The sequence below is a fragment of the Argopecten irradians genome, chromosome 3, assembly GCF_041381155.1.
Source record: "Argopecten irradians isolate NY chromosome 3, Ai_NY, whole genome shotgun sequence".
In the NCBI taxonomy this organism is placed as follows: Eukaryota; Metazoa; Mollusca; class Bivalvia; order Pectinida; family Pectinidae; genus Argopecten; species Argopecten irradians.
Window position 1 is genome coordinate 44,375,040 of NC_091136.1, and position 25,080 is coordinate 44,400,119.

Here is a 25,080-nt window from a genome sequence, read left to right on the forward strand (position 1 = left end):
AGACAAAGAAGGGGTTTCTAATCTCTATGTATAACGTTAGGCCTATATGTTTCTGCTGTAAAGTAGGCTAAAGTACAGTTCATTTCATTGCATATTTTCTGATATTTGACAAAGCGACATAGACTAGATAATCTAGTAGGCCTACGTACGCTACACTGCTTCACTGAGTTAAAACACGTGTTTATCATCGGAGCGCTTGAATTAAACTGAACTGTAGTAGAGCTTAAGCATTTAACTGACCATGACTAAAGTGAGCCAAGTGCATATTATTTATTTGAAAATAAGGATTCTTCAAAAAACATTATTTCAGTTTTTAAAAGAAAATTATTCACCAAGCTGTTATTTATAAACAAATGTATTTAGGCTAGTTCTGATACGGCTGTCGGGTCCGGGTCCGGCATACGCTTTTCACAGGCACCTGTACGATGGCGACGAGCAAGCTAGGCCTAAACGACTTTTGTAAATCTGAAGAAGAAGAAATAGTTCAAAGTGTTTTCAATAATATTATCCGTGATTGTAATGGTATTTTACCTGCATTTCTCAACTTAGTTATCGATTGTAGTAATGCTAAATCTGGAAAGTCTTTCAGTGATGCACATGTCGATCTTAAACTTGGTTGTGAATGCAGAGAAGCATATTCACTGGACTATATAAAAGGATGCCCAGAGTGCGGATGTGTTTATACAAAGGACATTTTAGCCTTAGATATTATGAAAGAATTCCTGAAGGATGGGGTAGATGCAATTGAGAAATACCCAACCGCGACAAGTCGATCATTCTTGTCGTTGTTCGAATTTCTGCGCGGTAACATATAGGCCTATAGATTCTATGCGAATTTATTTCACCTTTATCAGTTTTACAACAGCACAAAAGCTGATTGGGGTAACACATGTATGTTGGGGATGTTTAGGTCATCGTCCTGACCAGAAGGGTCAGGATAACCTATATTTGTCATGTTTCGTCCGTGTTGTTATTTTTCGGGTCGATCTGAAATCCAAGATGGCCGCCACAGCCGCCATCTTGAAAACCGTTTTGAACTTCTTCTCAAGTTCACCTGGTGCAATTTGGCTGAAACTTGCATGAAATGATCCTGACATGGTCACGACAAAGTGTTGTTATTTTTCGGGTCGATCCAAAATCCAAGATGGCTGCCATCTTGAAAACACATTCTGAACTTCTTCTCAAGTTCTACTTGTGCGATTTAGCTGAAAATTGCATGAAATGATCCTGATATGGTCCTGACAAAGTGTTGTTATTTTTTGGGTCGATCCGAAATCCAAGATGGCCGCCACAGCCGCCATCTTGAAAACACATTTTGAACTTCTTCTAAACTTCTACAGGTGTGATTTGGCTGAAACTTGCATGAAATGATCCTGATATGGTCCCGACAAAGTGTTGTTATTTTTCGGGTCAATCTAAAATCTAAGATGGCCGATCTTGAAAACACATTTTGAACTTCTTCTCAAGTTCTACCGGTGCGATTTGGCTGAAACTTGCATGAAATGATCTGAACATGGTCCCGACAAAGTGTTGTTATTTTTCGGGTCAATCTGAAATCCATGATCTTGAAAACACATTTTGAATTTCTTTGCAAGTTCTACATGCATGATTTGGCTGAAACTTGCATGAAATGATCCTGACATGGTCCCGACCAAGTGTTGTTATTTTTCGGGTTGATCCGGAATCCAAGATGGCCACCACAGCCGCCATCTTGAAAACACATTTTGAACTTCTTCTCAAGTTCTACCAGTGCGATTTGGCTGAAACTTGCATGAACTTATCCTGACATGGTCCCGACAAAGTGTTTTTATTTTTCAGGTTGATCTGAAATCCAAGATGGCCACCACAACTGCCATCTTGAAAACACATTTTTTATTTCTTCTTAAGTTCTACCGGTGCGATTTGGCTGAAACTTGCATGAAACGATCCTGACATGGTCCTAACAAAGTGTCTTTGATCCCAAATCGAAGATGGCTACCATGACACTTTATCTAATTAATTTTCTATATGATTATTGCCAAGGTAGTCAGATGACCGTTAAGGCCCTTGGGCCTCTTGTTTTCACTTAATAATGACTTTTGAAAGTTGTAATAACTTATTTTTCTCATAACAACGACTTTTGAAAGTCGTAATAATGAATTTTAAACTTGTAATAACAATTTTTTTCTAGTAATTATGACTCAAAATCTTGTTCAAGAAATTTGCTAACATAAATATATATATGACCCCAATCGGCTTTCGTACTACAGTATACATTTGTATGTGTATGTTGTTATTTGTAGGTACATTTTTTCAGGCTAATTCTGTTACAAAACCATGAAGCAAAATAAGACATAAGTGTATTGTTTGACATTCCTTATGAAACATAAAACAAAAAAATTTGACAAATTGCATGATGCATAATAATGTCCCTTTAGCCTGTGCAAGTTTTTAAATTTTTGTAAACTTCTTGTCATGTACCATACAGTAAGTTCCATCAGTGGGTTCAGCTCACATCACACAGACACTTTATATGGAAATGTCCTGAAATCACCCAGAAAAGGTTCTAACCAAGTGCTATTTTTTTAGTTCATTTGACCCAAAGGGTCAGGATGACCTATAGTCATCATGTTTCGTCCGCCGTCCGCCGTGTGTTAACTTTTCACATTTTGAACTTCATCTCAAGTTCTACCAGTGCGATTTAGCTGAAATTTACATGAAATGATCCTGACATGGTTCTGACAAAGAATGTTATTTTTCGGGTCGATCTGAAATCCAAGATGGCCGCCACAGTCGCCATCTTGAAAACACATTTTGAATTTCTTCTTAAGTTCTACAGGCGCGATTTGGCTGAAACTTGCATGAAATGATCCTGACATGGTCCCGACAAATTGTTGTTATTTTTTGGGTCGATCTGAAATCCAAGATGGCTGCCACAGTCGCCATCTTGAAAACACATTTTGAACTTCTTCTCAAGTTCACCTGGTGCGATTTGGCTGAAACTTGCATGAAATGATCCTGACATGGTCCCGACAAAGTGTTGTTATTTTTCGGGTCGATCCGAAATCCAAGATGGCCGCCACAGCCGCCATCTTGAAAACACATTTTGAACTTCTTCTCAAGTTCTGGCTAAAACCTGCATGAAATGATCCTGACATGGTCCCGACAAAGTATTGTTACATCTCTGGTTGATCCCAAATCGAAGATGGCTACCATGACACTATATCTGATTAATTTCCTATATGTTAAGGCCCTTGGGCCTCTTGTTTGAAATAAAATTTGTTGAAAGAAATTGAAAATGATCCTGACATGGTCCTGACAAAGTGACACCTTATATTATTAATTTTACTATTGCCAAGGTAGTCAGATGACCGTTAAGGCCCTTTGGGCCTCTTGTTCATAATTGTTATCAAAACCACTCTACTGCTTTTCTGGTTTAAGTAATGATCTGATTCAAGCAGATTGCACCCTGCCTTCTATATATAGGTGTACACCTTGTTGTTCATGTTCCTGGTTTTAACACAACAGACTAGAGAGGCTTTTGGAGGAACTATTGGTATGTGAGTGCATTGTAGCCTCCAATATCATTGGGCACTGAACTCAATCTCATAACTGAATCTCATCTCATATCAGAACTTCCAATGGACTAATTTCTTCACAATACATCAATAAATATACTTCCATCTCCAATCTTCCCCTTTAGGCCAGAATCATGCACTGGGCTTCGATAAGTAGTTGAACTTGCTTTAAATTGGTTTAAAAATCGTTTCTCGTCAGATTACATTTGCACTTTATAGATTGGCAAAGTGTATACAGTATAAAATATGTTACCTTTTTTTCCCCAGACAAAAGAAAACACGAAGAGGCAATCCAGAAACTTGCAAAAGACACTCGGATAAATGGAAGTAAGGAGACACAAATTATGGTTGGATTTGCCCATCATCTCTTTTCCCAGTTGATCCCAGGAAAGAAATATGAGGTTAATGAATATGCAAAGCAACTTCCAGACAAATGTGGCTGTGGTTGTATGGCGACCATTTCTAAAGGAGATACTTCAGTAGGTAAGATCTGTGTAACAGATATTTCAGTAGGTGTAAGGTCTGTGTAGGAGATCCTTCAGTACGTGAAACGTTTGTATAGGAGATCATTCAGTAGGTGTAAGGTCTGTGTAGGAGATCCTTCAGTACGTGAAAGGTTTGTATAGGAGATCATTCAGTAGGTGTGAGGTCTGTGAAGGAGATCAATCAGTAGGTGTGAGGTCTGTGAAGGAGATCATTCAGTAGGTGTAAGGTCTGTGTAGAAGATAATTCAGTAGGTGTGAGGTCTGTGTAGATTTTGGTTTGTTTAGTTTTACGTCCTATTAACAGCCAGGGTCATGTATAAGACGTGCCAGGTTTGTTGGTGGAGGAAAGCCGGAGTACCCGGAGAAAAACCACCGGCCAGCGGTCAGTACCTGGCAACTGCCCCACATGGGATTCGAACCCGCATCCCAGAGGTGGAGGGCTTGTGGTAATATGTCGGGACATCTTAACCACTCGGCCACCGGGCCCCTGTCTGTGTAGAAGATCCTTCAGTATGTGAAAGGTTTGTATAGGAGATCATTCAGTAGGTGTGAGGTCTGTGAAGGAGATCATTCAGTAGGTGTGAGGTCTGTGAAGGAGATCATTCAGTAGGTGTAAGGTCTGTGTAGGAGATAATTCAGTAGGTGTAAGGTCTGTGAAGGAGATAATTCAGTAGGTGTAAGGTCTGTGTAGGAGATAATTCAGTAGGTGTAAGGTCTGTGTAGAAGATAATTCAGCAGATGGATGGTCTGTGTAGGAGATCATTCAGTAGGTGTAAAGTCTGTGTAGGAGATCATTCGGTACTTGTAAGGTCTGTAGATGATCATTCAGTAGATGTGACATAATTGTAGGAGATAATTCAGTAGATTGTTAAAGGTGTGTTAAGGAGATACTTCAGTAGATTAAAGGTCTGTGTAACTGATAATTCAGAAGATTAAAGGTCTGTGTAGGAGATCATTCAATAGATTAAAGGTCTGTGTAGGAGATCATTCAGTAGGTTTAAGGTCCATGTAGGAGATACTTCAGTAGGTGTAAAGTCTGTGTAGGAGATAACTCAGTAGATTAAAGGTCTGTGTAGGAGATACTTCAGTAGATTGAAGATCTGTGTAGGAGATACTTCAGTAGATTGAAGGTCTGTGTAACAGATAATTCAGTAGATTAAAGACATGTGTAGGAGATACTTCAGTTAATGTAAGGTCTGTGTAGGAGATAATTCAGTAGATTAAAGGTCTGTGTAGGAGATCATTCAGTAGGTGTAAGGTCTGTGTAGGAGATACATCAGTAGGTGAAAGGTCTGTGTAGGAGATAATTAAGTAGGTGGAAGGTCTGTGTAGGAGATCATTCAGAAGATTGTTAAAGGTCTGTGTAGGAGTTATGATTCGGTAGGTGTAAGGTCTGTGTAGGAGATAATTCAGTAGGTGGAAGGTCTGTGTAGGAGATCATTCAGTAGATAAAAGGTCCGTGTAGGAGATCATTCAGTACACGTAAAGTCTTTGTAGGATTTATAATCCAGTAGGTGGAAGGTCTATGTAAGAGATTATTCAGTAGGTGTAAGGTCTATGTAGGAGAAATTAAGTAGGTGGAAGGTCTATGTAGGAGAAATTAAGTAGGTGGAAGGTCTGTGAAGGAGATAATTCAGTAGGTGTATTGTCAGTGTAGGAGATAATGCAGTTGATGTAAGACCTGTATAGGAGATAATTCAGTAGGTGTAAGGTCTCATTTGGTCTGTGTAGGAGATAATTCAGTAGGTGGAAAGTCTGAGGAGAAGATAATTCAGTAGTTGTAAGGTCTGTGTAGGAAATAATTCAGCAGATTAAGGGTCTGTGTAGGACTAATTCAGTAGATTGTTAAAGGTCTGTGTAGGAGATAATTCAGTTGATGTAAGCAGGGGCGTAGGAAGCGGGGGGGCAAACATGTCTTTTTGCCCCCCCATTTTCGCCGACTGAAATGTTCTAAAAATGCTTATTTGAAAGAAAAAAGGGTCCTCCTGCACATTTTTCGTACTTCATTCTAGAAAATTTTCCGCTGCACGGCGCATTTCCTTAAACGTTCAAGTACATAATGTCAAACCTTAAATAGTAAAAATTCAATACACACGAACTAGACTAAAGTGTTCATCAAGGGATTATATGTACTATTTAAAAAAATGTCTCTTAAAAGAACAAACTGTTTATATGTCTTAGAGAGACAATTAATTCATTTTTTTTATGTTACACAACAATGTGCCGATGGTGTGAAGCCGGTATATTCAGATCGAGTAGGGTTGCATAATGTTATGGCGACACAATTATCATTTCTAAATCGAAAAATTACCATGTTAAGAACGCTTTATAATCATTAAAATACCTCTTAAAACTCATCTCAGCCATTCTAAATCGTAATTTTTTTGCCCGGGGGAGACCCCCGGTCCCCCCTAACACCAAATTCTCGCGCCTTTGAGTGCTCGCAAATTCATCAAAATGCATCGTAAAACTCATCTAAGCCATTCTAAATCGTAATTTTTTTCCGGGGGAGACCCCCAGACCCCCCCAACACCAAAATCTCGCGCTTTCGGGCGCTCGCAAATTCATGAAAACTCATTTAAGCTATTCAAAATCTAATTTTTTTCCGGGGGAGACCCCCAGACCCCCCAAACACCAAAATCTCGCGATTTCGGGCACTCGCAAAATCATCAAAATACATTGTAAAACTCATCTCAGCCATTCTAAATTACAATATTTTTTCCCGGAGGTCACCCCTAAAACACCAAAATCTCTCGCCTCCGACGCTCACACGCTAATTAGCCAATTTGCATATTCGTTACTTTCCTTTTAGTGACCCCACTGCTTATAAATTTGTACAAGGATTAAATTTAATTTGATATGAAAAATGTACATAAAGCATATATGGTTGGGAGTTGAATGAATCTCCTCCTGTAGGGGCGGCGGGGGGGGGTTACAAAATATTGAGGACCTTTGCCCCCCCATTACGTTTCATCTTCCTACGCTACTGGTAAGGTCTGTGTAGGAGATAATTAAGTAGGTGGAAGGTCTGTGTAGGAGATCATTCAGAAGATTGTGAAAGGTCTGTGTAGGAGTTATGATTCGGTAGGTGTAAGGTCTGTGTAGGAGATAATTCAGTAGGTGGAAGGTCTGTGTAGGAGATCATTCAGTAGATGGAAGGTCTGTGTAGGAGATCATTCAGTAGGTAAGGTCTGTGTAGGAGATCATTCAGTAGGTGTAAGGTCTGTGTAGGAGATATAATTCAGTAGTGAATGCTTACATACTGTAATTAATTAATTAATTCTTAATTAAACAGGATCAGAGAGAACATGGCATGGCAGATTTGACATCATTTTAAACAACACCATTGCTGTCACACTTGGGAATGGAGAAACAAAGGACAGTGATAATGAAGATGATGAGTGTCATGATACAAACCTTGAACCTGCAAGAAAACAAAGAAAGGTAGAAACTGAGAGCACCTGCGATATTTGTGATGAAGTAAGAGCCAACAATAAACATGACAGTGTTCTTTTGGAATCAAAGGTCGTAGAGCAAATAATCGCTGAAGCTATAACTAATGGGTTTGCACAAGTGAACAGGAATGAAAATACATTATCACATTTCTTGATTCCAACAATTGCTGCAACAGTTGATCATGTGTGTATTTGTTTGTATGACCCTCTTTATGACTGTTTACTTCTGGCCGAGGAATGGATGAAGCTATGGATTCCACAAAAGGACATACTAGACCACAAAACCATTGTTGTTGTGTGGCTGTTCCTGAATTTCACTGTGTTTACCGAGACAAAAATGGCTGCCAAACATAATCTTGATATATCTGGATTACATGCACAGTTACAAAACCATTTGGTATATTACAGAGAGGTAGAGACAAGAAAACAGTTCAATTCACCTGTTGTACCTTGGAGCTTTGCAAAAAGCTACAAAGCATCAGTGTGTGAATAGAAAAGTTCAATTTGGGGAGTCCTAGATCATAAAAAAAAAAAAAAAAAAAAAAAATGGCTGACATAAACTATATTTTAGCCCAGGATTATCAAATGGTGGGTTTTTCAAATCACCTTTCATCCTGTCCTTCCATTTGTAAACAGTTTGATCTTAATACCACTACTGCCCTGCAGGTAGGGCGTTAGAATTGTACCTGCTGCCCCTATTGCATGATCGTAAAAGGCGACTAAATTTAGGCTCTTATCTTTTCTCTTCTTCCTAACTGACTTTATCTTTCCTAATGCCTCCCTTGGCACCGCCTCACTTTTGGCCTTGAGTTGAGCGTTCGCCCCTGTGAGGAAGGCTCTGGGTTCTGTCCCCTGGCCGAGACACACCAAAGTCTATAAAAGAGGTAGTTTCTGCTCCTGCTTAGCGTTCAGCATACAGGGAGTGGGACGACTGGTTCGCCCGTTGTCAGTATAATGTGACCGGGTTGGGTGTGTTGCTTGGTATCTTCGGCGGCATGCTTCAGTGATATAGCACTATAAAAAGGGCAACAGTTCCACTATACAAGAAGACACAACATGAATATACCGCAGCCTCCCAAAACACACACCTCGCACAACATACACGCAAAACACCGCATACATGGGAGGCCTTCCTTACATGACCATAGCTGTTAATAGGACGTTAATTAAACAAACAAACAAACAAACAAATGATACCACTATTTCTCAGAGAGTACTAAAAAGATCTTTCTCAAATTTAATATCTCAGTTCCCCATAGTCCCCTGTTGTGTATAATTGTATTTTGGAACAATCAGAAAATAATGTGGCTGAAAGGCAGCCATCTTTGATTTTGACAATTGAGGTCTGTTACTGCTATTTGTCAGGAAGTTTTGAAGGGATTGTTTTAAAATTTGATATGTTAGTTTCCCTTGGTTCCTAATTAAAGTGACAATGCAATGAGGCTAAATCTGTTACATAACCACGAAGCAAAATGACAAATGTATTGTCCTATATTCCTTTTGAAATATATAACAAGAAATATTGACAAATTTCATGACATTGTTAAGTATTTTGATCGATACCATTGAAATTCCAAAAGGTTGATCAATAGATTAAGAAGGTATAACGTATGCTGTACCTATACCTGAGCCAAAGTCACATACGTTAATCAAATGCAATACATCACCACTGAGGAATTGTTGAAATTATATTTAGACAAGAACATGCACCTAATAACGTAAACACACTACTGTAAGAGCGATTTGAGTAGTTCTAGACAAAAAAATTCTTTACTACACTGGCAAGGACCAGGGTTCGGCATAAAGGACATCTACGATGTGTAATGGGGGACAGCAAGCGAGTTTGAACATTTCACATACATTTCACTACAGTGGGCTTTTTTGGCATATCACAGTAAAACTAACTTAACTAGTTTCCATTAGAACTGGTTAATTTCCGATATATATGCTAATTTTAATGTACTCTTAGACTGAATTTCCCCTTATGCATATTAGATTTTGGGATCATCAGAAAACAACATGACTGGCAGATGGTCATTTTTACATCATTGGAAGTTTGTTATCATTGTTTCTCAGAAAGTCCTTAAAGGATCATTTGCAAATTTCACATGTAGGTTCCCCTGGTTCCTAGTTGCACATATTCTTCACATATATTTTGGAACCAATTGAATAAGCAGCATGGCAAACAGGTGTCTGCAAAGATATTGAAAATTGAAGTTAGTAACTGCTCTGTATTCTTCTTGTGTAGTTTCCCCATATTATCAAATGTTTCAAAGAGAATGGAAAAGAAGGTAAAAAATACAATATTTTTTATATTTTATTTGACTGATACAGATCTTTCCATGGTGGATATGAAAGTCCCTCTTGGATTTCTTGTGACACTTTACTTTTGTAATTTCTTCAGAATTACGTAATATACTAGTAGGATAAAATTAGAGGTTATTATATGACAATTTTTATATCACACCCTTTTATCAGCCAGAGATCATGAAATGATCATGAACAAACAAAATATCAGGTCTCTAGCTTTTCTTTGTAGATTAAGGGGAATAGTTTATGCCGATGCAGCACCATGGTATACTTGCGTTAAGTTCACTTGCTCTTTGGTCTGGTCAGTCTGACCTGAAGGTCTGTTCAAATAAGGTAAATATTGCATCATAAAGTCTTCTGTAGAAAGGACTATATGCACTATTAGGCATATATGGCTCCAAATTATAACATTCCATGTAGCAACCAGAATTTATTTTTATATAACACATGGATACATATGATGACAAAGTACATGCACCAAAATTGTGTATGACGTCACACTTTTACGTGATAACATCATCAAAATGGGGGTTCTGCCATTTTACCCAAATATCGTGACAAAATGTGTAATTTTAGACCGTTTTCATTGAATATAAAATGAGCGCATGAAATTACACACATTTGCACAAAATTTTATGATGGCACATGCATGTGCTCATACTTTCTATGAAGCATTTTTGCTGAAAAAGGTGGACAAATTACCAAAAAAGGTGGGAAATTAGAATTTGGACATATTTGTGACGTCATATTGCCAAAAATAATGTCTAGAATGTGCAAAGGAGTATATTTTCACAACCCTTAAGATTTTGTTATTTCATTCTAAAATTATTTTATCTATGTATGGACAACTAAAATTCAGTGAATTTCAGAGCCAAAAAAAGACAAATAGTGCATAAGTCATTTAGTGCTTGCAGTGAATGCAACTTCCAGATGAGTGACAGGCCTGTGGGGTTTAATTTTGTGTTGTGATAACATGCATATAATTAAACAATGAAAACGGCTTTCATGTCTTAATTCATTTATTACAAATTAATGCAAGTATAAAGGTTACATTTATTTTATTGTGACACTTTCCAAGTTCCAAAATTCTTGGTCTACATATCCAGCCAGGTTATAAGTCTGTTGTATAATTTTACAGTAACATTTCAGAAGAAAGATGCAATCAAGATTTCTGATACATATAAACTAAGTATTCAAAAACTTAAATATCAATTTTCTTCATGGTTTATATGCAAATCTTAATACTTCATATATATTAATGCATCTTTGTTTAATTTTCTTTCATTTGTGGAAATAGCTCCATATTCAAAGACACGCCTCCAAAATGTTAAAATCTTAACACCAGGGTAGTACATTGTACATGTATTTAGTTATAGGCATTTTGCATTAATAGTTTCAATTACATCTTGTTTTGATCTTCAATACATTTGCCATGTACAACTGTTTTAAAATGACCAATTACATTTGTTATATAAATGCATGTACATATTTGATGTAAACTTTTCCACAAAATGTTGAATCAAAATTTGTTCAAATTCAATTTAGCAACAAGTTAAGCTATGCAATAGTCTAATGTTATGTTATAGCTAACCATCATTTGATGGTCTATCCGTAATATGCCTGACAAGAAAAGTATGTCATAGAAACAATACACTGTTTTTATTCACATTATTGACTTGATACAAAATAATAATGTACTATTAAAGATATTGTCAACAAACTTATTGTAATTTTTTTTGTCTTCTTTCAAATAATCAAAATACTTCATACATTTAGATAAGATATCACAATAAAAAGTTCTATTTTCTGTTGTCATGGTTACCATATATTTTATTAGTATTTACGGTATGTATGTTTTCAGAACCTACATTACAACCGTACATAAACGTTACGTCTTTCTGAAAAAAAAAATGACCTTTGAGCTATTAATTAATAATTAAAATTAAAAGCACTTTTAACTTTCATCTTATCAGAACTTCTAATGTACTGTATTATATGTTTTGTTCTTGCTTACTATTTTTTTCATACAATGGCTCAGTTTGAAAATTGATAAATAACTTCACCACTCTGTCTCACAATTAACTGAACACAGAAATTTTCAACCAACTTTTGTCACAAAGACAAAAGCTGTGAGAGACATCTTTTAGCTTTACAACACAACTGGAATGCAATGATCATAATTATAAGTAGTCCAAGTGTTCTGTTGAGGCATAATACAAACTTACATGATCAAAGTTAAATACAGAAACAAAGATTTGATACAGAATTCTCCTCACTTACCAAAGATAATGTATTATAAAACAAGTGCTCCTTAGAACAGGAGAACAGTACACAAGGTTGCATGATAACAATTTAAGTTTATAAAGAACCATTGTTTTATGTAAAGCTCATGAGAGCATTGTAAAATACAGTAAGTCAAAATCTTGATCTGGCACATGTGCTTTTCAATCACCATAGCGATATTGGCAAAATATTGTCCATTGGTCCAAAGCATATATCGTGTTTATGTATCGGATAAACTGAAAATCATTAAAACACAGCTAACAATGCCAGCACTCCAATTAAGTAAAGCATACAAAACTTCCTAATGAAATAAAACATTATTACAGCAGTACTGGCATATGTCACAAGACATGACACTAAATTCTAAAACTCACCTCATCAACATAAATAATCTAATATCACTAACATTAATAAATACACCTTAACACAAGTGATAATGGCTACTGCAAATTACTGTTCACAGGAAAGCTCTCACACTAGCTGGTCAATGTTTAAAACTAGGCAATCAATGTCCAGTTTTTGGAATTTAAAAAAGATTTGATACAAATACCAGGGGCAAGTTTTTTTTTTTTTTTTTTTATTATTGGCATTAAAAAGATAATGTTGAATTTCTCCACCAGATTGATTTGACAATAGAAGTGATGAGACAGAGATACAGAACTTGTAGAGGTATGTAACACTTTAATTGTTATCCAATATAAATATGTCTGTGTGATTGCACATAAAATTTTCAGTTCCTGCTGAAATACCAGTAATTCACAGTAGCATTAAAATGTATATCCTGTTATATTTACAAGTATGTTAGCCAACAGGAAAAATATATTCCTTCACTACTAGAATGACGAAACATAACAATTCTACTAACAAACAAAAAATTAAACTTATGTACTTACTACATTAATATTTACCAATACCCTGGTGTGGTAAAATACAACAGAACAGAATGACCCTGATGATGACAATGAAATGTACAACAAAACAAACTGTACAAACCAGAAAATGTATGAATTAAATGTCACTGAAAAAAATCTGGCTTTAACTAAAAGCTCATCCATGTTTTGGGCTAGGGGAGCTAAACAGGAATTCATTATACTGGTGACAAAAGTTATATACAAATGTTGACAAAAATAATAAACAATATCATAGAAGAAAATACTGATTATCGGTGGGTTGTTAAAAGTAAAAATAAATATAGAAGTTAATATACACAAACAGAAGCTTATACTGCATGAACACATGTTAAAATGCCATTAGAAGTATGTGTATTCATTGCAGTCATAAAATATTCTCCTTCCACGTAACATACATTAGCAAATCTGGCTATCTCTAACAGTTAGACAACGCATACCAGGGTACTGATATCAGTTGTCTCTTACACATGTGATCAGCTTACACTGGCTGATCTACTGTTGTTGCCAATGGTTATCTCCAGTGCCTCAGAGAACGAGACTTATGTTGTACTTTGGTAATATTCCTTCAGTAAAATAAAAGCTGCTGAAGTGCCATTTTTATAAAGTAATTATTCATTCCAGTACACATATATGGAATGGTTGCATTGCTTGATGAATGGGCTGATAGACACATACAAAATTCAGTACAACAAAATACTAGAATTTTAAAATCATCATGTTGATACCAATTGCAATACAAATAATATTCAAGCTATAATTATGTTTCAGCTTTATATGACTGAAAAAGGTGCTGCAACCTTAATACATTTTTGACTAGTTTTCAATGGTTACATAAAATACCTTATTCGCCATAATTAGTGCTCCTCCACTCTTCTGAATAAAGAATTGAAGTTATATATGAATTAAATTTTTTTTACAACTGTGTGATGTTTAACATCAGTATTGTACTCCATATTACATGACCTTGTGGGTCTTTGATTTGTGAATCACAGTGTAATTATGTGTCTTAAAAGGAATGAAAGCATATGCATGTTTACTAAGATTAATGTGCCATGAGTATAGAAAGAGTAAATATATGGTAGACTTCTTAAAAAATTTTTGTCCAAAACGTCTATTTTGTTTCCCAAGTAAGCGCCCCCTTTGTTATATTTTTTAAGTGCCTTGGGCGCTAATTACTGCAAATATGGTAAAATCTTTTTGTGCTTGCTATATATTAGGAGGTTATTACTAAATAAAGGAACATTAACACTGTACACCTATTTAAACATTTGGTCCTATACTGGGATCATTTTAGCAAATCTCCATAAAGCTACTCCCATGTGACAACTGAATAAACAATGTATCTTGGTGATAAGATTGAATGTTTCCATGAATAGGTTTAAATTTGGCAATTAAAACCTACATGTAAAACCACCGGAAGTAGCTACTTTGACCTTCCTCCATATCTTGATAAACATAATTATGAACAGTATGGAGGAAAACAAATTGGATGTCATTTTTGCAATAGGGTCATTAATTATGCTCTGGCATTATACTTCTGTGACTAACACAGTAATTGTCAGTTCATAGGCTGCAGAAATAAGATCTCACAACTTGATACAGCTGTAGGTAGTCCCTATTACATATGATAAATGAAATAAATAACAATTACCCTGGGCTCTTTTAGCTATTCTGATCATCAGTATATTGAACTATTGGTAATTGTTTCATATCTTAAATTCTATGTACCTGGTTTTCTTTAAACTCGGGTCTTACAGTTATTACTGGTTCATATAACGTCCTCAACCCCATCTTCTATAAAAGTCAAGTACCAGGTACATCATATTCAACCATCTGTCCACTAACCTTGTTGACAGAAACCATCAATTTTGTTCAATGCAGGGAAGTAGAGGTAAAGATGAACTGACTAATTGTTCTGAACACATTACTGTAAGATGAGTAAATATGAGACAGGCAAATTGGGGAAAACAAAACAAAACATGTACATGAATACACAATGATTGCATAGTATATAATGTTAGGGATGGCTATACACAATGCTGTACATGGAATGATTTGTTCAGCGAGACCACCTGTCAGCTATAAGTTTATCTTTGTACCACAAAAGTTTATTATCTATCGTCTATAAAAGATAACTTTACAACTCAAGAATACTCCACTTCATTGAGTTTAGATTATGATAAATCTACATTACATTATTCTATGAAAATATATTCATAATAAATATCCTATCCTATGTTTTAATATTTGTTTAATGACAAGTAAGCATTAAGAATCTCAATAATTGACATTTTGATTAACATTTATTTTACATTTCAGTACCATACAAGGACTGGTGTTTTGTATAAATTTGATTTTGATTGGTCTCTCCACACCAAGTTAAAGGACTTCAAACCATGCCGTAAAGAAAAAATTGCACAAAGATGACAGCTTGACCTTAAACGTACCTAACCTTCAATGCCTAAATTTTATTAACACTCCTTTACCTTTGAAAAAAACCAACATACATTCCTTTTGAACACCTCATTCATTATTTTCAAAGATTTACTGTTCAGAATTTTAGACTGATGTTAGTATTGTCTAATTGATCAGCTTTAAGCTTGTATGGCTTTATCACACAAAAAACTCCTAAAATAAGCTACAAAAGTTATAAAACTCTTTAGTATTGTTTTTTTTTCATTCCTTATCTATGAAGATCTAACAAAATATCTAGGTATCCTCCTTTATCTCCAGTTATTCTTACATCTTACTATAGGACTGAGGAATTCTGGGCCCAAAATTCTACAAACATTGTCAATAAGAGCTAATCAAACATCTCTAATAGCACCAACAATATCTTGGAAGAATGAAATAATAATCCTACAGACTTTCTGCACCTGTTCATGATTACACCATGAAAGGAAATCTCTGCTATGTTAAGTTTACTTTCAGTAGTTCAAAGATAAAAATTAACTGAAAACAATGAAAAAAAAAAGTTTTCCCCCTAATTTGAAATGTTAGTTTTTTTTTTATTTATCAACTATTCATTTTGATTGTCAATATTTATCGGAAAATAACTAAATTATCTAAATCGAGAAATAAAAGCCTTGGGTGTTGTAACCATAGTATTACTATCTTTGCAACATTGAATGATAAGATTATCAGAAGCAATTACAAGCTGTTTATGTGTGTAACAGTTAAAACAGGTGTCTTATGGAAATAGATGTTCCAGACAAAGCAAGTGTTGGTCATGAAATGTAGTTATCACACACAACACGTGTACTGAACAGGAGCAGAAGTATATCTTAGGACTTATGGTGCGAGTTATGTTTGTGAAGGTATACAGGAAGGGCGACATCCTAGGGGGCTTCAAGTGATTGGAGACAGAAGAAATGGGAAAAGTATATAAGTTGGATTTGAAGCCTCGCTGACTAACATTTCAGAATAAAATTGGACAACTTTCACTCATTATGATACTACCGAATATTTTTGAATATTTTTTTTAGTTCAATGAACTTCTAATTATGGTCAAAATACTGAAAACTGGATACATTCATATTTTTTTGGAGTATACAGGTATTATTTAGAATGAAGATGATTTGGCTAGCAGCTATCTATATAACAATACAGGAGAGTTGATGATAGTGTATAGAATTTAAACACTAAATCTAAATGACATATTGAGCATAAGAGAGACGTTTTTTTTTTCTCATTTCAGGCAAGAATTGTGGCACCACAATAAATCATACAACCACAAACATGACTGACGTTGTAATCATTTTGAAAAGTGCCTCACACCACAGTATCCTCTGTCCTCTAGTTTTAAGTTCAGTCTAGTCCTTAGGTATAAAACATAGGTTAAACTTCAGACTAGGTAAAAGTTCATGCAAGGATTAAGTACAGTCTTATCTTGGTTTCAGCTTGTGAAAATCTCAATAGGACAAACTAGGTACTGCCAGCAGTGACATATAGGTGATTTCCACATCAAAGAAAATACAGCATTAGAATGTACGAGTTGACTGGTCAATTATCACAAGTAGACCAACATTAGTCGTCTGTGTGGTCCTGAAATATCAGTTTCACATAGCCGGGGTCTGCATGAAGGGGCGTGGCACAGAAAGGACACACAGCCTGGAATCCCTGACAACCATGGGGGACAGGAACAAGGGACCAATATCTACAAAACAACATTGATCAGGATATACACATGTATCAACGAAACAGCGCTGATCATGATATATTTACAGTAATAACATTTATTTTAATCAGACAAATGTCTACACGAACAAGTTTAAATATTGCAATACGACTAGAGAGGTTTTCTTTTAAAGCAAAAATATTTGTCTCCTGTTTACTAGATTTACAGAAAGAGAAAAGCGATATCACCTTTGTGTTCACCTCTGATTGTTTGGTCAAAAAGAACAAAATCATCTTTGGTTATTACTTTGCAGATTGTATACATCTGATCTAGACATACAATCAAATTCATCATTACAGTCAAACGATAGCCTGTATATAATGACTGCCTGTCTATAACGACCAGTTTTATATAATTCCATCTCAGCTAGAAGTACTGAAAAATTCTCACTACTCCAAACTTTTAGGTCAAGTTCAAGTCAACTAAAAGCTTTTGATGATGCAAAAATACTTTAAATAAAGACCAAAATTATATTGATTTGGAAATTTACCCCTATCATGTTTCTCACCTGACAGTAGCCTCTGATGCTATGTGTCCACATGGATTAAAACAGTGAGTCGGTGGCTCAGAGTCAACATACACACTTAATTCACATCCCATCTTCAACTTCACAAAAGGACCATCCTAAAATAATTATACAATCTTCTCTATATCTCTCTGACAAAATTTCCATCAAAATACATGCATACATAAATTAAACACTAATGTTGGAGTATCTAATTAAATCCTATGTACATGTAATTGATGAAGTCAAATATTTACTTTTCAGAAATTTCTAAATGTTAATAGTCAAGTACACATAAACCTTACATCCCAAAGTAGGACAACAACATACTTTGATGTGTTGTTTAGCTTTGGTCCTTTATACCCAGCTATGAATGTTAAACACCTTTGATAATATGTGTATAACATTGTCCACTACTGTATTCTGTCTTTGCATAATACAAAAGTCATCAAATCACCATGAATGAAGTATACAGAGTTTGCATGTATAAAAACAACTTGAGGACCAAAATATGTATTTCCTCAATCTTTATGTTCAGTCTTTGCATATTAAAGAGTTACCTATTATGGGTAGGTATTGATTGTGGCATCATTATTTTGTGAGCATTACCTACATTGTTTTCCTTGAAAAATATGAACATTAAGCTCATAAACATATGACATCACAATCAATACCTAGCTGCAAGGGCAGATAACTCTGTAATATGCAAATAAGGAATACTTTATTGTTGCTATATTTTGAACAGGATGGACTTTTACCTTTATACACAAGGGACAGGTTCGACTGTCATTCTCCTTCTGTCCCCATTGATGTTGGCCATGGACATGTCCACACTGCAGGTACACATATGGCTGTTTGTCCGACAGCTCCAGAGTACCCTTACTGGGGAAGACTAGAGTCATTAAACCGACGGGGCATTGTGGTCGACCAGCGTTGATCTCTTCCACCAGAGACTCAAACTCATGTTCACTCTGAAAACAATCAAAATTGTACAATACAGCCAATTTATAGGGAAATTAAGTCTAGAAAAATCAGAAAGAGTATAATATGCCATGATGAGTCCTATTCTAAATATGGCAGATTCACAAAAATCTTTTTGCTAGAGTACATTTTCTTATTTAAATCTATATCAATTGATTTTTCTTGTCATTTTACAATTTGAAATTTTATTCAATTTTCTTATTTAGAATTACATCATTTTAACAGTCTTCTTGTTTTTCTACATAGATAAAAACCCTATATGGACTCGATACTTTACTGGAGAAGTGATGAGTCCCAGAGCTGATCTCCATAGTAATGTAGCACCACAAAGGTCTATCACAGTTCCATCTTGGAGAATATTGTCCTCATCCAGAATCTAAAAATGTATAGCAGTTATGTTTATTTATCAACATCAATTGTTTGACAATGAATAAGTAAAATCCTGAAAATTTATACGAATCCGGCTCCTCTATTAGAATCACCCCATTTCCAAAATGGCGGCCATTACGATTGATAGGGTATATAACTTATGACTAAGAATGCAGTCTGATTAAGAGAACAGTCACAGAAAATTTGAAACATGTTTTCTAAATTGATAAACAAATATAACATGATTGAAATAGACTCAACATGACATAATCCAGTTTATTAGAGTGTGGTACTTCACGACACTCTAATGTTATTCATACAAATTGACCAGGTATGAAACAATGTACACTTAGTATGAATAAGCTTGCTGACTAACTCACCAACCTCATACCACACCAGTGATAGTGCAGATGTCTTTATGTCTAAAACATTATACTAGTTGTGGAATACTACCTGCTTTCATTCAGCGAGTGTGACTTTTTCTTATCAATGTTAGATATAAAATTCAATCAAACTCTCCCCCTGTCAATGACGCATTAAGCAAGGGCTGCCATGGTTCATTTATCTGGTGTTTCAACATTAGCCCTCAACTTCTGGATCAAGAATTGTGTGGCCTCATAGGAGCAGAGGGCCAGTTTTGTTCCAGCTTTCTTCTATCATTAAAACTTTCCACATCCTTATATAATCGTCAATCTAAAATGGTTATAAATATCAAATCAAACTCACCTGGTTGCTTTTGAGTGGAGCTGATCTGGATTCTCTGAGGGGATATATTGCACCACCAACAGATACCTCCCTCCATACTCCTGGTTTGCCTGTTGGGTTAAAACCACCCTGAGGCTGCATGATGAACACACCATTGGTAGTCAGCCCATCAATCTCCTCCCCTGAGTACCATTTCACCGCTTTCTCCTACAAAGTGACAGGTACACATTATAAACTAAGTAACTTTAAAATTTCAAATTACATTAGAAACAAATTTTTGAAAAATATTTAATCGATTCCAATTAAAATATGTATTAAATACAATTATATGAGCAGCTCACAACTGTATACATGAATTATCCAGTTGCATCTATATGAAAGGCAAAGAAATATCATTTGTGAAAATCTTAATGAAGGGAAATGTACTGGTACTTGTAGAGATTAATTGATGAAGGAAACAAATGCTTTTAAAAACTTTCATATAAATTCAGCCCAATCCATCATGAAATGTCATACCTTATTATTCAGAAATATTTTGAAATATTTATACTTTCAAAATGATGAACACAATGGAGAACCTACTAAAAGTTTTGCTGTAAAACATGGTGAGATACATCTCAAGTTCCTTTATATGTATGCTGTATATACTTACCCCCAGGAATATATTTCTCCCAGAGTCGAATCCAGCTGCATATATTTTGGCTGTATATGGTGGATCTCTGTCTACGAGGATTCTACAAGCAAACCGTGATATAGTGCTCTGTGTTATACTGTCATTGGCTGTTCTCTGGTTGCCTGGTATTGTGTCCATCACAACATAGTCGATAGGTACCTCTGATGATCGGCCAATCTGGTTAACAATCATATAAGTTGTAAGGTAAATAGTGATGCTTCCAACACATTGATCGGACTAATAACTTCGTTCTAAATATGATAAAGGATGCAAATAAACTCAAATCTCACAATATGAAAGTTGATTGGTCGATATTATCGAAAGTTTATCATATTTTCCCATAATGTGACGTCACTTATCCAAGATATATATTATTTCCAAATGTCAATAAAATTTGAAAATTATAAAGATCTGCCTATGTATCAAAGATAACTGTACAGAAAAGATAGTTATCATTTATTTTAAGGTATTTTCTTCATCTTCAGATGCTTGAGATCAGCAATGCTTGCCTCTGGCAGCCTTTATAGACCTCAAAGAATTGAAAAAGACATTGAGAATGACCTGGTACATATCTGTTTTGGGATCCTGCTTGTACTCCACAATGACGGCCTGGTTACGAGAGAGTGTGTAGGACACAGAATGCTGATGACTGTCCTGGACGGCCTGTTAACAAAAATCATACCATCTGGCAAAAATTAAGATTTACAATGAAAATGGTGAATTGGTTTGATGCTTCATAATTTTTTTCATTGTTTTTTTTTCCAAAATAGAAAGTAACTTAAGCAAGATGGTATGGATCACTAATCAAACTTGTCTTTGAACTTATGGTGGTCTTACCTTGGAAGACTGGGGATTTTTGACAATATGTTTTCGATATGGTTTAACACCATTTCCAGCTATTCTCTTGGCTAAGATAAATTTACTCTTCCTTCGTCCTTTGTCCCCATTAGGTAGGTGTCCATTGTATCTGTAAAAACAGATATCATATCTAAGTAAATTGTTATTGAATACCCAATGTTTCTAGGAAGCTATTACTACTAAAATTATCTGTGCTAAACACTTAAAAAGTTAAATTAGGTTAATGTAGTCTGTATGTATTGCCAGAACTTAAAACCATATGTTAAAATAGTCATGCCTAGGAACATTTGCAAGTATTTTTGTTATTTGTGATATTTTGAAACTCTCTGCTGATCGAAAGCTAAATAGACTGGTTTACCATGTTACAACACAATTGTATGATAACTTATATAAAAAGCTCACTTTTATCTAAAACTATAAATATAAAGTGGAAGTAAGTATTGTAAAGCTATAAATGACTGTTATACCCTAGGATCACTAGTTCTCCATATTTGAAAGCCTGTCCCCGGGGGGGTTTGTGGCTGGGACTCCCCTGGGAATACTCCCCTGCAGTAGACTGCTGACCACTACTGTGCAATGCCATCTCTGTTTTACAGAATCAACATTGTCCATAAAGGTATTTCACTGCAAATAGAAAACATATTAATATATCATTCATAGTTAATGCATATATATCATACATACCATGTAGATTGTGAAATTATTTACTTGTTATTTTTTTCTTCATATATCATCTAACAACTTACACATCTATAGCCAATCTAATAGCTTTGATTCCTACACAGTATGTATAATACACGATCTGTTCTATGGGACGTTTTATGTCTGATATAACAGGGAACAGTATGTATAATACACAATCTGTTCTATGAGACTTTTTATGTCTGATATAACCGGAGCAGATATGTATAATACAGTCTGTTCTATGGAACATTTTATGTCCAATATAACAGGTATATATATATACTATATATAAAAACAATCTTAAAGTTAATATTATGACTTAATATATTCATAAAATATGTAGTCGGTCAAACTAAGAATTAAAATGTTGTATGTTTACAATTTATATATATGTATTCATCAATTATGCCATAGTCATTTGTTACCAATTTCAATTCACTATAACCAGTCAATATTATAAAACAGAACTGTAAAAACTGTAAGGACAGCCAGATCAAGATTTTGAACCTTGGTCAATCTGAACACTAGAAGAAGCCTTTACATATTGAGCATCCTTGCCACAGATGTTTGACCCTGTCCATTTCTGCTAAATCACTTTACATGGTATATTCATCATGTAGTGCTGTTTGGGGTCAATATAAAGCCCCATTCCCAATCAAAAATGGCCATATTTCCCCCAAATTGGTACCTTAATTCTGGCATTGATACTTGACATTTAGAATTATTACTGCATAGATTTAAAATGATTCATTGTGTCAAAAGATTAATTCCATATAACGGTACAAATTAATTATGCATGCCTATTATTAGCCAATCCAGCACCACATGCATGACTGTGATAACCAACAGATTAATCTAGATCTATATATCTGAGCCAAAGAAGTATATGTTCCAGTCAATCAAATGTTTCATTAAACAAGTTAAGATTTGTTTCCATCTCCTATAATAGACACCACACCTACATATCATGTGCATATAGGATTTTAATGTTAATGTATCCAGATTTTGATAACCTTTGTACGTCTTCTTTTTCTTTTTCAGCTTAGGACAAGTTTATCTCTAGCTTTTCTCCTAGACGAATATGGTCAATATGTTATATAATACTGGCAATACAATTGCCATAGAAAATAAGATTTTTAAAAGGTCTTATAATCACAATATAATAATAAAAATCACTTAATATTTTGATCAAATCATCATATCACTTAAAAGAACACGACACATTTAGATATTTACCCAACATCATAAAGCACTTGGACATGCCTTTTCCGCCTCGTTGGAACTTTGGGATCGACCATGTGTTTAAATGCCTCGATAACAATGAAGCGATTTGTAAACCAACACGTTATGTACACAATGGTGTTGTTTTTTTCTATTATCTATTCTCGTTCTGAACAAAAATATACATAAATGTACTTCTTTATCAACTACTTTTCTGTGATCACGGACAATCTATGTTTCAAACCCCTTACGTCTTCTTCTGAGGTTTTCTAAGATTTCTTTCTCTGCATGTTTGTATTTTCATCATTCTTCCCGGAAGTGAAATCTCAATCTAGATGGCGCTTTGAAACGTCAACTTCCGGTTAGAATTTATTTACATTTTCTTCTGAAAGCGTACGCCTGTGCTCGAAGTATTGGGGTATTTCATAATACATACAGTTAACGTGCATTTCAGATATCAGTAGCTATGGCGTTTTGTTTTGACGAAAGCTGGGAACTCCCCAATGCTGACTTGATTCAGCAAATTGGTGACTTGGATTGGTTGACAAATGATAACACTGAATTTCTGACAGGCGTGACCATGGCCCGAGTTGGATATGAGCTTTATCAACGAGTGAGTGGTGAAAGGGAGCTCAAAGCTCTGCGGGCTGAAACCATAAGCAACATTGTGAAATATATCAAGGCAAACCCAAAAGCTTCGAAGGAAGAGATGCAGAAGGAGATAGCAAAACAGATCTGGTTGTTTGCACAAAAAGTGGAGAAAATGTAAAGAATGTATATCGAACAACGTACAAAAATGTAACTGTTAGGGTCCCAACCATCAAATATTACTTCATCACATCAATCTCCTGGCAAAGGGGAGTATTATGAATTCAACATGAAGCTGCATTGAAATGTGATGATCGATATATTGATGTCGTCTACGATGTATAATTAAAGACTGCAAAACTGAAAATGTGTATTCAACCTGTATTTTGCTGAGACAGTCTATTATTATGAAGTTAGTGTGACAAAAGAAATGAAGAGGGAAATTGCAATTCACATTTATTATGACAGCAAAATAAAATTCTGTAGTTGTGCAATATTTGAATGTAAAAACAGATTTTTGGATTTGGATATCAGCCCCAGGCCATACATCCAGGGCTGCAGGGACTTTGAAGTTTCAAGACTCTTTTTGTATCTTCTAAAGGAAAGAAATTCATAAAAAAAGAGTTTTCAAAATAGTTTGCACATGTTCTGGACTGCAACAAAATCAGGCGCCAATGGAATGGTAGCTCGGATAATTCATATCATATACTGTAATATTTATTCATGTGTAAAGACATGCTGCTTTAATTATATATATATATATTTAATTATATATATATATATATATATAGGTCAACCGAATAGTGTGTATTCATATATGTATAAAACTTAAATGTCTGTAATGCATACTACAATGTATATGTTCAAGTGTAATTGTGTATTAAATGTCTTAACTTTTGGGGGATACATTAATAAAATTTGTGCTGATAAAATTGCCAAACTCAGTTAAATTTTCATCGGATTTGAACTCTCTAGATATCTCTGATATACAAAATATAACTTACCATTATTAACAATTTTGAATGCACATTATTAATGATGAAATAAAAGTATCCTTGTATTTCATTCATTTAAAACATTAGAAAGTATATATATGCGTAACGACATTATTGGGGAATCTTGTACATTGGTAATGTCATTGATGATATACCATTTTTTTCTATATGAAAAAAATCATAAGTTTTACTATTGGAATTATGTATAATTTTAACCATTTCATTTCATTTAAGTAGAATAATGATCTAAAATAAATGTTGTTGTTAAACTTGTCTATGTGTGTCTTTTCATTAAGATGTGTAACCTATACAAGGGTCGTTAC

The 25,080-nt window shown here is 34.9% G+C and overlaps 2 protein-coding genes across 2 annotated transcripts; one reads left to right on the plus strand and one right to left on the minus strand.

Moving 5' to 3' along the window:
- The first annotated feature begins 180 nt into the window (after positions 1-180).
- LOC138318734 (uncharacterized) lies at positions 181-10,816 on the plus strand. The gene is made up of 3 exons (XM_069261381.1): positions 181-804; positions 3,825-4,040; positions 7,338-10,816. Exons 1-3 carry the CDS (start codon positions 426-428, stop codon positions 7,988-7,990), a joined length of 1,248 nt encoding a protein of 415 aa, XP_069117482.1. The 5' UTR covers positions 181-425; the 3' UTR covers positions 7,991-10,816.
- LOC138318733 (protein pellino-like) lies at positions 10,809-23,496 on the minus strand. The gene is made up of 10 exons (XM_069261380.1): positions 23,190-23,496; positions 21,737-21,893; positions 21,249-21,378; positions 20,973-21,074; positions 20,391-20,588; positions 19,760-19,945; positions 18,942-19,040; positions 18,442-18,654; positions 17,687-17,802; positions 10,809-17,157 (listed from the first exon to the last, which is right to left on the minus strand). Exons 2-10 carry the CDS (start codon positions 21,850-21,852, stop codon positions 17,028-17,030), a joined length of 1,290 nt encoding a protein of 429 aa, XP_069117481.1. The 5' UTR covers positions 21,853-21,893; positions 23,190-23,496; the 3' UTR covers positions 10,809-17,027.
- Between the last annotated feature and the right edge of the window lie 1,584 nt (positions 23,497-25,080).